Below are 14,528 nucleotides of genomic sequence, written 5' to 3'. Positions count from 1 at the left end.
GGTTGCCCCACACCCCTACTCAATCCACCCATTTGCCCCAGAACACGTGACTGAGAGGAAGTAAGGGAAATATTTCATGTAAAGAAACTGGAGTGATGCAGTGAGGGAAGAGGGATCTGGGAGGAGGGAAAAGCTAGGGTTCCAGCATGATTATCCTCCAGCCACAGTGCCTGTGCTCATGCTTCCTTAACAGAGCTCACGCTAGCAGCCCACCACCAGCGTACGCTCTAAGCTGTTTTTCTAGCGGGGAGCCTGGCTTTGTGCTAAGCTCTGAAATTCTTGAAGACAGGAGATCAAGCTTTCCCCCTTCTTTCTATCTCTGGCCTTTAGCCCAGTACCTGGTATTCTCTCTCCTTGAAGAAAGGCTTATGGGCACAGTCCGTGGACTGGATCAGCTCGTGTACCAGAACACAGTGACAGTAACCCCATCCCCTAAGCCTCATTCAAACTGTACTCCTACCACCTGAGCTACTGTTAATAGCCCACTGAGTCAAACTAATAATAGCAGCAGCTGCCACAGCAGCTACTTACCAGCTGGCAGGCATTTTCCATACATTGTCTTTACACTTCCACTTTGCAGATGAGACAAATGACACTTGGAAAGCTTGTGCCTTGCCCAGGGTCTCATAACTAAAAAGTCAGAATTTGAACCCAGATCGGTCTGGTTCCAAAGCTGGCCTCATTTTACCACCTTGTGGCCTGGTTTTGGTGCCTTAAGACTCCAGGAGCCCAGTGCCCAACTCTTAGTCTCCCGGGGTCCCTGATCTTTTCTGCTTCCCCTCACCTTTCTCCTCTCCGGTGTCTCCCTCCATCCTCTAGCTCCCCTGGGAGCCACAGATAATTGGCATGTTGGGATATACATGTCATTCTTGCTTTTGTCTTTTTCTTCATTATGTGGGAGCGACAAGGAAGAGAAAGAGAGAAAAGGGAAAATGCTGGTAAAATAAATTAATACAAGAATGCAGACTTACATATAGAAAGTAAATATCATTTTAACCTAGACTTTCAATATTTGTGACAACGGGTAGCTCTGCTGACCGTGCTTAGAGTTTAGGTGAGCGAAACTTGTTTGGAGGACAGGAAATCTGGAGACCCAGGCTTCCTCCCCTCCTACCCCAGGAGACTCCGGGAATGACATGTAGGTGGCACTCTGGTGTACTCTCCTCACTCAAGGATACATGTGATTTAGTTAACTACAGGGTATATCTAGGGAAAATCTTCATGACTGTGAGTGGTGGGGACCGAAAGAGCATGACAATCTCTCTTCCCTACAGATGTTCAACTTGGACAGATTCCCCCATCTTGCTTACGGGAGTTATGGAGTAACGTCAGAGCAGAAGAGTGGCAATTGAGGGTCTGTGTTTTGCCCGAAGGATTTTCCTTGTTTCCCTCCTACCCCACCTTCCTGAATGTCACACGAGAGCAGCTTTGTGGCCAGGATGTACACACAGTTTGTCCCCATTTTCTCCTCTTCTCCCCTCTCACCCTTAGGTGAACTCTAGGTTTTGGCTCTTGGAGGTGAGAGGGGATCTAGGGAAGAGGATCAAGAAGCAAGCAAGGGGTCTACAAGTGACCCTTGAACAACATAAGTTTGAACTGCGCAGATCCACTTACATGCGGTTATTTTTCAATAAACACTACAGTACTACACAGTCTGCGGTTGGTTGAGCCTTCAGATGCAGAAGAACCATGGATATGGAGGGCTGACTGTTAAGTTACAGGTGGATTAACCCTCGCACTTTTCAAGGGTCAACTGTACTTCAAAGTGTTTTTTTTAACCCTTCATTACTTGATTCATGGGACTGTCCCCTTCTTTCCAAAAATCATTCATATGTCGCCTTCTTCTTCTCTGGACACTATCACTGTTATTAAACCTGATCTTAGAAACTTCAGAGGGAAGAAGCAATCAAAATGAGTTGTGTAGTATCTACCACAGACAAGAATGTTGGGGTGTCTGGCAGCTCCAGAGGTGGTCAGGAGGGTGGTGGTGTGAGCATAAAGATGGTTTTCTAAAGCTGGGGCTTGATTAGTGTTGGAAGCAAGGTTCGAGGACGGAGAGGGAGAGGCTACAGGAAACCCTAGCTTGGCTGAAAGAGGAACCTGGGCATATATTTGGTTTTCCCCTTCATCCTACCCAGCTTGCATCACAAATCAGTTTCCTTTTTAGTTTGGTTCTTCCGTGGGGCTGACTGTCCCCGGTTCCCCTGTGCTAGGCGCCCCTAGCCAAATGACCAAATCCATCCCATCCGTCCAGGGCTGTATCTCTGAATCAGTGTTGGGAAGGGTGTGAGAGATGAAGGGAAGAAACACCTCATACAAGAAAGCCAGGCAGCTTGATCTCAATCAGAGGCTGCTAGGCGTGAGAAGCCAGTGCCTGGCGGCGGGGTTGGGGGTGTTTTAATTGCACAAACCCTCCTCGGGGCTGGGATAAATTTCACTTGTGTGTGCGTGGAGAGGTGGCACTGGCTCCCACATCTCTCGAGCTACGGCTGAGTGGCTGAAATTTCACCCTCAGATCGAAAACTTGGAATGGGACACAAGAGACGCCCCACACCTCCCCCTCTAAACTTAGGAGCCCAGATACATCCTTGGGAGCAGCAGTATATTCCTCACCACACCCCAGAGGGCTGGTGCGTGTAACATGGTCAGACTGTGCCTTCGTTACCCTCTCTCTCTTCATCCAGGTGAAAGCTTCTTAATACTGCTGTAGGGGTCACCTCCTCCCCAGATCTGAGGCAATTTAGGTCTCAGAGAGATAGATGGGGGGAAAGGAGTTTGGGAAATAAGGGCTGTAGGAGGGTCGGGCAGCAGCAAGAGCAACGAATTTGATTGTGTTTTTGTTTTCTTTTTTGACTGAGGTAAATAAAAAAGCTGTATCCTGCAACACTTGGAGATAAGAGTCTGTCCACCCCCACACGTTCCAGACTCTGTCACCTTCCTCTACATCAGGCTCTTCCGGTACTGGCTATGCTGGCTGGGCTGTCTGAGGTGGGAGTCGGGGGTCTGCAGGTCCATCTGTCTGTACAGGTCCCTCAGCTCCCTGACTTCCTGCAGCACCCTCTTCGCCTGGCTCCAATTTGATGACGCCTCTCCCAGCAGCCGCTCTGTCTCCAGCAGCAGCTGTTCTGACTCAGAATCGGGAGGAGACCGAGGGGGGTCCTTGGCCTTTCGCTTCCCGTCTCCCAGTCCCTGAACCTCTGCCAGCAGCTCCTGAGTCTTCTCCAGTTTCCTCGCTACCAGGTCCTGGATCCGGGACAGCTGCCCCGGGTGGGGTGGGATGGGGGTCGGGGGGTCCTCGGCCCGCAGTTGGAGGGTGCGGGCTGCGGCAGTGTCCCGCTGAGACAGGATCTCCTCCAGGGAGGCACAGCGGCCTTTTTCTGAGGGGCTCAACTTCTTGGGTGCCTGGGGGGTGTAGGTGGCCCCTCTGTCTGGCTTTTCCCAAAGTCGGGGAAGGCCGCTTGCCCGGTCCGAGGAGGGCTGGATGCGGTCTGAGTCTGCCCTCCGCCGGCTGCCTGCCAGCTGGGCCACAGACTTGTCCAGGTCGACTCGAAAGCTCTCAGCACAGGAGGTTGGTTCCTCAGGGGAAGGGTCTTCCTCCTGGATCAGGTCCAAGGTCAGCATGCCATCCGAGGTAGAGGTTGAAGCCTGGAGAGGGAGAAGGAGGGAATGAAGGGGGAAGATTGTCGTCAGTGAGCATTTCAGGACTGCCTGAAAGAGAAGCAGGCTGTGGTCATTTCCCTCCTCAACATGCCTTCCCTGAATGAGAAGCCCCCACTCCTGACACAGCCCTCTGACTTTGTTTGCTATTTCTTATTCCTTTGATAGTGACTTTAACTTCTTTCTTTTATTTTTCTGTGATTTAAAGTAATTTCTCCTGGGGGACTTCCCTGGTGGTCCAGTGGGTAAGACTCCGCGCTCCCAATGCAGGGTGTCTGAGTTCGATCCCTGGTCAGGGAACTAGATCCCACATGCCGCAACTAAGAGTCAGCATGCCGCAACTAAAGACCCTGCATGCCGCAACTAAGACCCAGCACAGCCAAAGTAAATTAGCAAATAAATAAGTATTTTTAAAAAATTCCCAATTTATTAAAAAAAATAATTTATCCTGCTTGTTTCCCGTATTTTCCACTTTACTACGAGCTTCCTGAAGAGTGTGTTTTTCCTCTGTATTGTGGACTCTAAGCGTCAGTTGGGTGTGACACACACAGGATGTCTGGCATGGCAGGGTACCGGTCCTTTTCCACCTGTGTCCTCTGAGCCACACACCCCAACCCCCTCTGCTACTCTGACCTCAGAACCTCTTGCCTTCAAATAAAACTTGTTCTATTTCCAGAATACTGTAATTTTAAAAAAAGTGATAAGGGTATTCAGCACCTTATATGTATTGATACATATGTTGTTTCAATCATTCCTCACAGCAACCGTTCAAGTGGGCATGATTACTGCCCCACTTTACAGTTGGAGGCGGGCAGCTTCAGAGTACACTGCAAAGCTAGGTTCCAACCCAGCTCTGTCTGATTCCAAAGCCCATGTTCTTTCTTTCTTTCTTTTTTTTAATTAATTAATTTAATTTTATTTATTTTATTTTTGGCTGTGTTGGGTCTTCGTTGCTGTGTGCGGGCTTTCTCTAGTTGGCGGCGAGTGGGGCCTACTCTTCATTGTGGTGCACAGGTTCCTACCGTGGTGGCTTCTCTTGTTGGAAGCATGGGCTCTAGGTGCACGGGCTTCAGTAGTTGTGGCATGCGGCTCAGTAGTTGTGGCACATGGGCTTAGCTGCTCTGCGGCATGTGGGATCTTCCCGGACCAGGGCTCGAACCTGTGCCTTCTGCATTGGCTGGCGGATTCTTAACCACTGCGCCACCAGGGAGGCCCCCATGTTCTTTCTACTATACCTGAGCACCTCTTTCCCTAGACACTTAGCGCTCAGACAAATGAAAGAAAATCCTTGCTCCTCTAAGTGCCTGTGATACATAATGCTGTTATCCGTCAGGATAGCTAGCCACCAGACAGTAGCTTATGTTGCCTTGTACTGTATTCATCTCTTCTACTTTTCACTTCCCTTGTGGGTATATCTCATTTTCCCCAAAGGATGATACATTTATTGAGGGCAGGACTTTCAAATTCACAGTAGGTGCTGACTAAATATTTTTGGTTTGGAGGAATCAAGGAAGGGAACAGGGTGGAGGGACTTCCCTAGCCTTTGACCTTGGTACACAAATGCCTCTGGTGGGCTGTCTGAGATACAGTCCTGTCTGAGATGAAATGACATGGAGTTGGCCCTTCAGCAATTTTTACTTTTTTATAGTCTTACATACCACAGCCATTAGGTGTCCCCGAGTTGGGGGGCGCCGGGAGTGCTGGATTTTTGCCCTGTCTCGAGTTGGGTGTGCGAGATAGCTGTCCTCCTCAACGGTGACCTGAAGAGATGCACTGTGAGTCATAGGTGCTATTTGGAGACTCTGTCCCAACCCAGCTTCCCCTGAGACCTGAACATGCCTGGACTGGGAAGTAATCCCACCTCATGAACCGTTACTGAGCAAATCCAAGGGCAAGGGATGTATTGGACATGAAGCTTAAGCTCCTTAAGCTGGCCCATGCATCAGAAAGCAGGGAAAGAGGAGTTGGCAGAAAAGACTTAGAAGTTAGAAGGAGAATAGGGTTTCAAAAGGGAAATAAAGGAGCAGAGCTGGTGGGGAGCTAGTAAGTGGGGCCCACACCATCCTCTTCCCTCTTCAGTGAGTCATCCTGCTCCCTCTGCCTCAGCGTCCCCTTCCCCACAATAAGTCTCCTGACCTCATCCAAGATGCGGTTCTTGGCTCGGGTGATGGCGGAGTTGAGGGCATTGATCCATGATTCCTTCTCTTCTGGACTCACTGCCAGGAAGATCAAGTTGGGTGCCTGTGAGGAGAAGATTCTTGTTTCAGTCAGGGGTTTACAGTTGGCCTCACCTTGACAGTGAAGAAATAAGAAATTATAATCTCATTCTCTTAGACCCAGCTCTTGGAAGGAGAGAGATTCTACTTCTGGAGTCATCCGTAACTTAAGGAAATCAGCCTCTATTCCTGCAAATTGCCATTGCTTGGAGGCTGTTTTAGAAACGACCAATGAGGAGCTTAGAAGGGTACCAGATATTAATACGGCACTGGAGATAATGAGAGGAGGTTTGGTAAAGGACAGGTACTAAAACAAAGATCTTTAAATGTTTGAAGAAATAGAATGTGACAGGAATGGCTTCCCTGGGTTTCCTCAGACAAGAGAAATTAGATTCAGAATTTCAACCACCTATCACGGTCCAGGGAAAAGTGGCTGTCTCCCAAGAGGGGTGTGTGTGTGTGTGTGTGTGTGTGTGTGTGTGTGTGTGTGTGTTTGACAGAGAGAGAGACAGAGAGACAGAGAGACAGAGAGAGGGAGAGAGATATGGTCTTTGTGGCTGGACAGTTTAAAGGCTAGCTTGCCTGGAAGGAAGGAAATGGCCATGATATTCTCAGGTTAAATAATAAAAGCTGGCAGGAGAGCAATCATTCAGGGCCTCTGAGCCAAGAGAGCCGAGAGAGAGGTCCTGAAGGGGAAGGATCTGCTTCCCACACCCTGAGCTGGTCAGCGTCCCTGTGGCTGAGGCGGCAGAGTGGCATACCGTGGTCCCGGGCTGCTTGGAACGGGCAAGCGTGAACTTGCTGTGATTCTTCTTGCTCCTGCTCTTGGATTTCCGGAGCTCTTCACACTTCTCGTAGTCACTCAGGTCAAACACCTCTTGAATAGTTTTCTCATCTTTTACCTAGGGGAGGGTTGGAGGTGAGGTGCTGAGGATGAAATTACTTAGTCCCTTCTCCCAAATTGTTAGTTATAGACCAGTCTTGGGAACCAGAAGAAGCCTGAGAGGGGAGGGATGACCATAGGTTAGGAAAAGGCTGTCCTACCCAAGGCCCACAGAGGCCTGACAGTGGGGGGCAGCCCCCACGTCCTGATTCCTCAGGTGGGTTTCCATTTAAACCCCTTGTCCCCACTCCCCTCAGCCAAGCTACTGTTTCCAGAGCCCCAGGAGGTCTCTCTTCACTGTGACTCCCACTTTGTCCTTCAAAGGACATGGTTACAGGGCTAACAGTTTAATCCTATCATCCTGAAGTAAGCAAAACCCGGATGGCCCTTGATTGTCCAGAGGGAGGAGGTAAAGGCAGGGCCAATATCAGGGGATGTCTGGAGGGAACAAAGGGCTGCCTCCGCCCTTCCCTGTCTTTTGTTTATGCTGTTGCTTTCTTATCCCATTATCCCTTGGCTCCTTCCTTAAATATATACTATTATGAAGAGACTGATCTATCTCCTTCTTTTCAGAAGCTTCAGCACCACAGGAACAGCAGCCTCTGTGTTCAGTTTGTTGAGTTTGTTCAGACAGGGTGAAAAATACACCTGTAGTTCCTACCCCTCCTTCTTCCTTCCAAGGTACTGTGACAACCCAGCCTAGCTCCTGTGGGCTTGAGAAGCCACTTAAATCATCCACTGCTCTCTAGGCAAAGATGCATTTATACTCTCCCTGGAGGACTACTTGGAAAAAAGTGTTCTGCTACCAGTTTCCATGATTCCAGTTTGAGCCCTTACTGCCAGGAAGTTCTTCCTTGTGTCTAAACTGAGCCCTTCCTGCTTGTAGAATCTATCTTGCACCCGGTTCCACTCTCAGCATTTCTATCCATCATTTGGCTCTTAACTCTCTTGTTGAATGTCTAATCAGAGACCACAGTTCCATCTACATCCTCCAACCCCAACCAGCCTTTTATGAGTGCCACAAAGCAAATTCTACTAACATTTCTGCCAAGGTCCGTTTTAAACTTCTCAGGGTTTCTTCTCCTCTCCCCTAAGGTATTCCCATAGCCCTGATCCTCTGAAGCTGTGATTTGGCTTGCAAGAGGAAAGAAGCCTTCATCACTGGCCTGGACGGAGCAGCCTGTGATCAGAAAACCCTTTCACCCTCTGCTACTTACGCCTGGGATTGGAAGACCCTGTGGGATGAGCTGTCCAGGCTTTCCTGGGATGAGGATGGAAACCACCAGCACTTGTCTTGTTAAAACTAAACAAACAGTCAAAAGTAGCCTCATATGTTCCTTGGAAGACATCTGACCTCCCTGACTGGAGGTACTTCACAAAAGAGTCCCCACGTCTCAAGCTCTGAAATAGGAATTGTGTGCCTGGAGGTGACTTCATCTATCCACCTGGTTCTCTCTTCCATCCCCCAGCCAATCTCTGCTCTTGTATCTGCCTATCCTTCTGACTTGGCGCTGGACCCAGGGGGCTGACACAGACTCATTCAGGTGAATGGCTGCTCATACACCCATCTTTCTTTGTTTCCATGTGGCCTGGCTCCTCCAGGGCTCTCCCCTATCCTGGGCTCCCGGGTTTTGGACTAGGAAGTGACCAGAAGCCTTGAAGGCTTGTAGGTGAAAGTGGACAAGATGCTGGCAAGGGGTGTCCCAGAACAATTCCCAGAAACATGGAAGCAGGGATGCAGGGTGATGCATCACTCCTCTTCCCCTCCTCCCTCAGAGCTGAGACTATCAGCAGAGGCCAGAAATCTTGGAGAGGAAAGTGCTGGGTGTGTGTATGTAGCCAGGGGAAGAGAGTTACTTGTTCTGTTTTCCTTAGGGGAGGGGAACGGAAGGGGAGGGGAACAGAGGGGAAGGGAAGGGAAAGGGAGATATTCTGGCTTGGACACGAGTGATAAGGAGCTCTGGGGAGCAGAAGACATTGACAGTGGTTAGCCCCTCATAAGGCAGGGGTAGGAGATGGGGTAAGGCAAGCAGTGAAACAAGCATATTCCAGTGCCCAGGGAAGATGGACAACTCCAAGACCCTAGTTCTCCACTGTATTGTTTTTGCCCATCTAATTCCCACAGTCTCATTTATAATTACCACCCACAAAAGTCAACCTTTTCCCCTGATTCTTTCTCCTGAGCCCACAGAAAGGAATTTTTCCCATGCTTGCCAAAAAAAGATGCCCTGAACTCAATTTCCTCTACCATGAGGTCTCCCTAAGGTCTAGTTTCTGTTCCTATACATCAGCTCCATGATCATAAGGTGCCCTTTGACTAAGAATGAAGAAAACGATTATTAACAACAAATACAGAAGGATTTCTTCGGTGGGGGCAGTTGCAAAAAAAGACTGTCGCAAATTCTAGGGGAGAGGGTTAGGGATTTCCTGCATTAACATGTAAATTACTGGGACTTCCCTGGTGGTCCAGAGGGTAAGACTCCGAGCTTCCCAATGCAGGAGGCCAGGGTTCATTCCCTGGTCAGGGAACTAGATCCTGCATGCATGCTGCAACTAAGAGTCCGCATGCCACAACTAAAGATCCCACAGGACGCAACGAAGATCCTGCGCACCGCAACTAAGACCCAGTGCAGCCAAAATAAATAAATAAATATTAAAAAAAAAAAGCCCATGTAAATTACAAACATCATACTATATTAAAAAAAATCTTGACTCTGTTGGCTCTGGAGCTTTTGGGAAGTGGACAGAATAAAGCCTATAGTCCTTGATCAGTTTCACCTTTAACCTAGGCCTTTGTAGCGTGGAAACTGGCCCCAAAGAAGAGTACTACCAACAGGCTTGTTCCCTCTTCTCCTATGCCTTTCTCAGCAGTGGGCAGTTGGCCCCATGATCGGTCAGATGCTCCTGACTCACAGGACACCAGACATCCTAAGCTGAGGTCATTCCGTCCTTTCCCCTGTCTCAGTACCCCTTCCTCCACAAACAAGGGTCAACTACGCTCTTTTGCCCCCTGACTGTGTTCTTTGAACAAATACAAACAAGAAAAAGATGTCTTGTTCCTTCTACCCTTTCCCTGATCACATGTTTTCCCCACTGACGTGTGGGAAGTTCTCCCTGATTGCTCACTAGAGTTTCCTGCCATTATGGAGTTCAGGGAAGACAGGAGATACACTTTGACACTTGCCTAAGGAAAAAAAAAAAAAAAAAGCCAGAAAAAAACCCTGGAAAGCCCACAAATTGTGGAAAAACCTTGGGTAGGATTTGGGGTTGGGTAGAGGTGACCCTTAAAAATAAATTCTCCTGTCAAAGTGTTTTCTCACCTCGCTCCATCACCAAGTTCTCAGCTTAGTGTAAACAGCAAGGTTTAAATACCCTTATGAGGGATCTCTTTGGCCCTGGCACAGCTTAGTTCTTTCTTAGCTGCCTCAGTAGATGTCCTGTTCAGATGAATACTTTCTCTAGGACTGCGCATGTGTCTATTTCAATACCATAAAAGGATTTATTTACCTAAATATAGTCTATGCAGAAAGCAGAAGAGGTTAGAACTCAGGGAGGACTTCCCAGTTAGCCCTGGGTGAGGGAATACAGAATGGGGGCGGGTGGAGGGTCATCCTACCAGGGGAACTCAGGACAGTCTCCTAGGCGATGCTGACACAGTCGCAGAGGTAGGGACTGGAATGACTTCTAACCCACGGAGGGGCAATTTCAGTTTCTCAATATTACTATGTGTCATTTATCCCAAGAATTAGAGATAACGGAGAGAATAATCTGGATTCAATATGTGGGCGCAGGTTCTGACCCAATGTGGACTGTGGTTTTCATTTTAACTATAGCCCCAAAGACACAGAGACACACAGGGGTTCATAACTCCATTCTCCCTTCTGATATAACTGGTGGGGGGCAGCTGGGCAGGAAGGAATGGAGAATGAGTTCCTTGCTTCTTTTTTTTCAGTGGAGTGGGGATGGGAAACAGAGAACATGTTGGTTAGGGACATTGGCTTCAACAGAAATAACTGCCACTTACAAATACTCTACCTGAGGTCATGTGAGACTGACCCTGGGTTGTATGTGTGTTTTCTGTGATTCAGGGCAGCTGTACTACTGATATGACTTGCATATGTCCCTGTGAGAGACAGGAAAGGGGAGGCTAGCTGGGTTGGGGTGGGGAGGGCAGGAGGGAGTGGAGAATAAGCTGAACAGTGTTTCAGCAGCAACAGCAAAGAAAAAATAACCCTACGGTCACCTAGAGGCCAGGATAGGGTAGGGGCCAGCAGGGGACACTTAAAACTTTTGGGACATTCTTGGGAGGGAGTTATCATGGTTGTCAGAAAGGTATTTCCAAAGAAAAATTTTTAAATAAGATGCAAACTCAACTTCTAATTCTAACTCCGGTCTCCTCATTAAAGGGTGACCTTTCTCTGCAGATAAGATGGGGGTAGAGACCAACCAGACGGCTGAACTAGCTTTTGGAACAAAATGAGGGATGAGGTAAGGGGGAGATGAGAAGTAGATAAGACCCCTGCGGAGAGACAAAGTGGGGGCTGAGAAAACAAGGATAGTTAGCGGCAAAGGGCACCTACCTCTTTTTCGGAGATGTAGAGCTGGTCCCCTTTCAGAACCACGTAGCGGTTTTTCCAAATCTCCCTGAAAATCCCTTTCCCGCAGAATTTCCGGACCCAGCCGACCTTCTCAGGCGGTGCAGACTGATGATTTCCATCCTGAGGCCCCTGCCCCCCGAGCCAGATGAGAACCACACGGTTAGGTGATCACAGCTTTTTCCTCCTCCCGTTCCGTCCCCGGCGCCCCCCTCAGTCCCCGGTCCCCTCCTTCCCGCGTCCGCCCCGCCGCAGCTGGAGTCTGGGAGACCCGCGTTCGCTCCCCACTTCTTCAAAGCCTTTCACTCCAAGGAACTCGCTTCCCCATCGCTCCCCTCCCCCTTCCCCCAAATAAACAACTGGAACTGCCAGTGGAAGGGGTGAGGGCCGGGCTGGAGCCGAGGGGTGGCCTTCGGGTCTCCGCCGGGCCCCCCGCCCCCTCCCCCAGCCTCCCTCCTCGCCGCGCCGGGATTAACGGCATTTTATTTTATTTCTCATTGTCTTTTCGCCGCTGCAGAGCGCGATGCCGGCGGCCGCCCGCCGCCCGAGGAAGGGGATGCCGGGGGTCGGGCAGAAACTCAGCCAAGTTAACCCCCAGCCCAAGTAAACAAACAAAAGCCCCCGCCGGTGCCTCGTCGTGGGGCCCAGCGCGCCGAGGCCGAGGCTAAGGGGACCGGCGACCGGGCCACGGGCCGGAAGGAGGGGGCTGGCGCGGGGCGTCCCCGGCCCCCAACCCAGCCGCCCGCGGCCCCGACGGGGCTGGGGTCCTCGGGGCACAAAGTCAGCGGCGGGCACGGGGCGGGCGGGCGCACTCACCCGCTTGGTGGAATTGTTCTTCTTCATCATTCCGGGCGGGCGGGCGCGGGCGCCGAGGGGCGGCCCCGCGTCGGGGGCCGAGGCCGCTTCGAGGGGGCTCCTGCCCAGGGGGAGGGTGCGGAGAGGCCCCCGGAGCCGCCGCCGCCGCTCCTCCCTCCCTCCCTCTCCCCTTCTTTGTAGCTCCGGTTACACTAAAGGCCGGCCTCCCTCGCGCTCGCACACACACGCACGCCCGCTCCCCGCCCCTCGGCGCCCTCCATCCCGGCGCCCACGCGGCCCGGGCCCCCGAAAGCTCCCCCGCCGCCCGCCCGCCCGGCCCGGCCCGGCCCGGCCGCTCCCCCGGCCCGGCGCGCTGTGGGCGGCCCAGCCCGCGCCCCGCAGCTCCATCCACCCGCCCGCTGACGTTGTGAGTTCAGAATAAAGGGCGAATCGCCGAGCCGGAGAGAGTGCGCTCCCTCCACCCCCCTCCTTTGTTTCTGACTCACTGAGGGTGAAGAAGACAGACCTAAACCCCGCCGAAGGACGGCGTCTGGAGGGGCAGGGAGACCGAGACTCGCACAGACCGCCGGAGCGAGAGGTGGAGCCAGAAAAGACAGCCCGGGCCCACCTGCCGAGACAGACGGCAGGGGAGGATGGAGCGGATGATAGAGAGACAGGGAGGTTTATAAGACCGGCGATAACCTAGATCGGGATCCTCTCCCCCTCAAAGCCAAAACAAAAACAAGAACGTGAGCTGGGAGGGCGCGTTACCCAGGACTGGCAACTGGAATTCACACTCCCTAGGTGGTACAGATAGTGGTCTGGGCAGGTCAACCGTTGGGGAAAAGTTTTATGCTTCGGAGAGTACCGATGTGTAGGGCGACTCCGTGGAAGAGAAGTTAATATTAATACACATTGCTTACAGTTTACAAAGCCTCAGGCCTTATTTGAGCCTCAGGAGAATAGCCATAAGTATGAGGTACATATTATGATCTCCATTGCACAGAGAGAAAAGTGAGATTCAGAATGGCTGAGGGATTTGCAGACACACTGTAAGTGCTGGCAGGAATAGAACTGTCTGTCTCCAGAGCCCTGGTCTGTTAGACCAAGTGGCTTTAAAGACAAGCTCCAGGTGAGGCTTAAACTTCCTACTACCTGGTACCTCTCCCTGATGCACTGACGTGTAAAAATTCCATCCTGTCTACCGCAATGCCCAGAGGATGCCCTGGCTGGGGAAGGCTCTGCTGATCACCCCTAAGCCAGATCTGCCTCAGAGCCCACACACCAGCATCTTGGTAACTTCATTTTTTCCCCAGTACCCATTTAATGGGAAGAGGAAAGTCAGGAAACCTAGGTTTGGGTACTAGTTTCATCACTGCCCCGTGGCCTTTGGTCAAGTCACTGAATTTCTTTGGGCCTCAGTTCCTCTACATATTAAGTACTGACTGCCAATTCCATCAACAAGGAAAGATAGGGGAATATATGAGATAACCCATGAAAGTCCTTTAAAAATACAGTATTGCCCTCTAGGGCTAATTACTAAATAATAATGAGCTAACAAACACATTGCCTGGCATATGGTAGGCAGGCAGTAACTTCAAAATGAATAAAAATCCCTGGCACAGAGAAGCAGGAAAAAGAAAGAACCCCTTTTTTCGGAGATGTCTCAAGATAAAAGAAAATGTTGGCCAAATTAAGGAGTGGAGTGGTCTTGGCTTTTTCTGGTATCTGTCAAATAAAGGAGGGGGCTTCTCTCTTTTCCAAGCCCCCCTTTCCCCTAATCCAATAATATTCCTCTTAACCTCTTTTCATTTACCATACTAATTAATTCCTGTATTTTAGACTCATATAGAAATGTATCCTTTCAAAATGCTCTCATATATCATTTCTTTAAATCTTTAGTGCCACCTTGTGAGGTATATATCAATAGAATAAATATTATTCCCACTTGGAAAATGAGGAAACAGGGCATGGCAAATCAATGGACTTGCCCAAGTTTACACAGCAAGTTACTGGCTAAATAGATTAGAATCCAGGTTTTCTGACTCCACTCTGTTTAGGTTTCATACACACACACACACACACACACACACACACACACTCCCCTTCCCACCATCTCTATTTCCCACCCTCTCTATTTAAAAAAGTGATTTAAAAAGAATGAGAAAATCCAGGGTATCTTCATAAGTAAGGAAGCAAAATGTCCCATCGTACTGGTGAGAACACTACACTGTTTGATCTTTTGAGGGCTTGCTTGCCAGGTAGATAGGAGTGGTTTGGACTTTTAGTTTAAATAGATTCCGGTTTATGAGGAAAAAAGTAATTCATGACTTGCCCCATCTTCCTTTAGTCAGTAAATATTTGAGTATGTCCTGTATGCAA

The 14,528-nt window shown here is 50.1% G+C and overlaps 1 protein-coding gene and 1 long non-coding RNA gene across 2 annotated transcripts in view; one reads left to right on the top strand and one right to left on the bottom strand.

Annotated features, from left to right (window-relative positions):
* LOC132370217 (uncharacterized) overlaps positions 1-8,594 on the top strand; it is a 50,272-nt gene extending 41,678 nt beyond the window's left edge. Inside the window, exon 4 of the long non-coding RNA XR_009504527.1 lies at positions 7,852-8,594. This is a non-coding gene — a long non-coding RNA (uncharacterized LOC132370217). The remainder of the gene's footprint in view (positions 1-7,851) is intronic.
* PLEKHO1 (pleckstrin homology domain containing O1) lies at positions 2,825-12,289 on the bottom strand. The gene is made up of 6 exons (XM_059929943.1): positions 12,168-12,289; positions 11,337-11,483; positions 6,635-6,775; positions 5,794-5,898; positions 5,316-5,417; positions 2,825-3,645 (listed from the first exon to the last, which is right to left on the bottom strand). The coding sequence occupies exons 1-6, from the start codon at positions 12,195-12,197 to the stop codon at positions 2,941-2,943; spliced, it is 1,230 nt and encodes a 409-aa protein (XP_059785926.1). The 5' UTR covers positions 12,198-12,289; the 3' UTR covers positions 2,825-2,940.
* Positions 12,290-14,528: the final 2,239 nt, after the last annotated feature.

The sequence above is a fragment of the Balaenoptera ricei genome, chromosome 1 (genome assembly GCF_028023285.1).
Source record: "Balaenoptera ricei isolate mBalRic1 chromosome 1, mBalRic1.hap2, whole genome shotgun sequence".
In the NCBI taxonomy this organism is placed as follows: Eukaryota; Metazoa; Chordata; class Mammalia; order Artiodactyla; family Balaenopteridae; genus Balaenoptera; species Balaenoptera ricei.
Note: the sequence above shows the minus strand (reverse complement) of the source record. Positions and strands in the feature narration are given on the sequence as shown.

Excerpts from the sequence above, each read along its gene's own strand:
- PLEKHO1 (XM_059929943.1), bottom strand. The coding sequence starts at position 12,197 with ATGATGAAGAAGAACAATTCCACCAAGCGG. Across the intron at positions 6,776-11,336 it reads TCTACATCTCCGAAAAAGAG|GTAAAAGATGAGAAAACTAT; the intron begins GTAGGTGCCCTT and ends ACCCTCCCCTAG. Across the intron at positions 5,418-5,793 it reads AGAACCGCATCTTGGATGAG|GTCACCGTTGAGGAGGACAG; the intron begins GTCAGGAGACTT and ends GCATCTCTTCAG.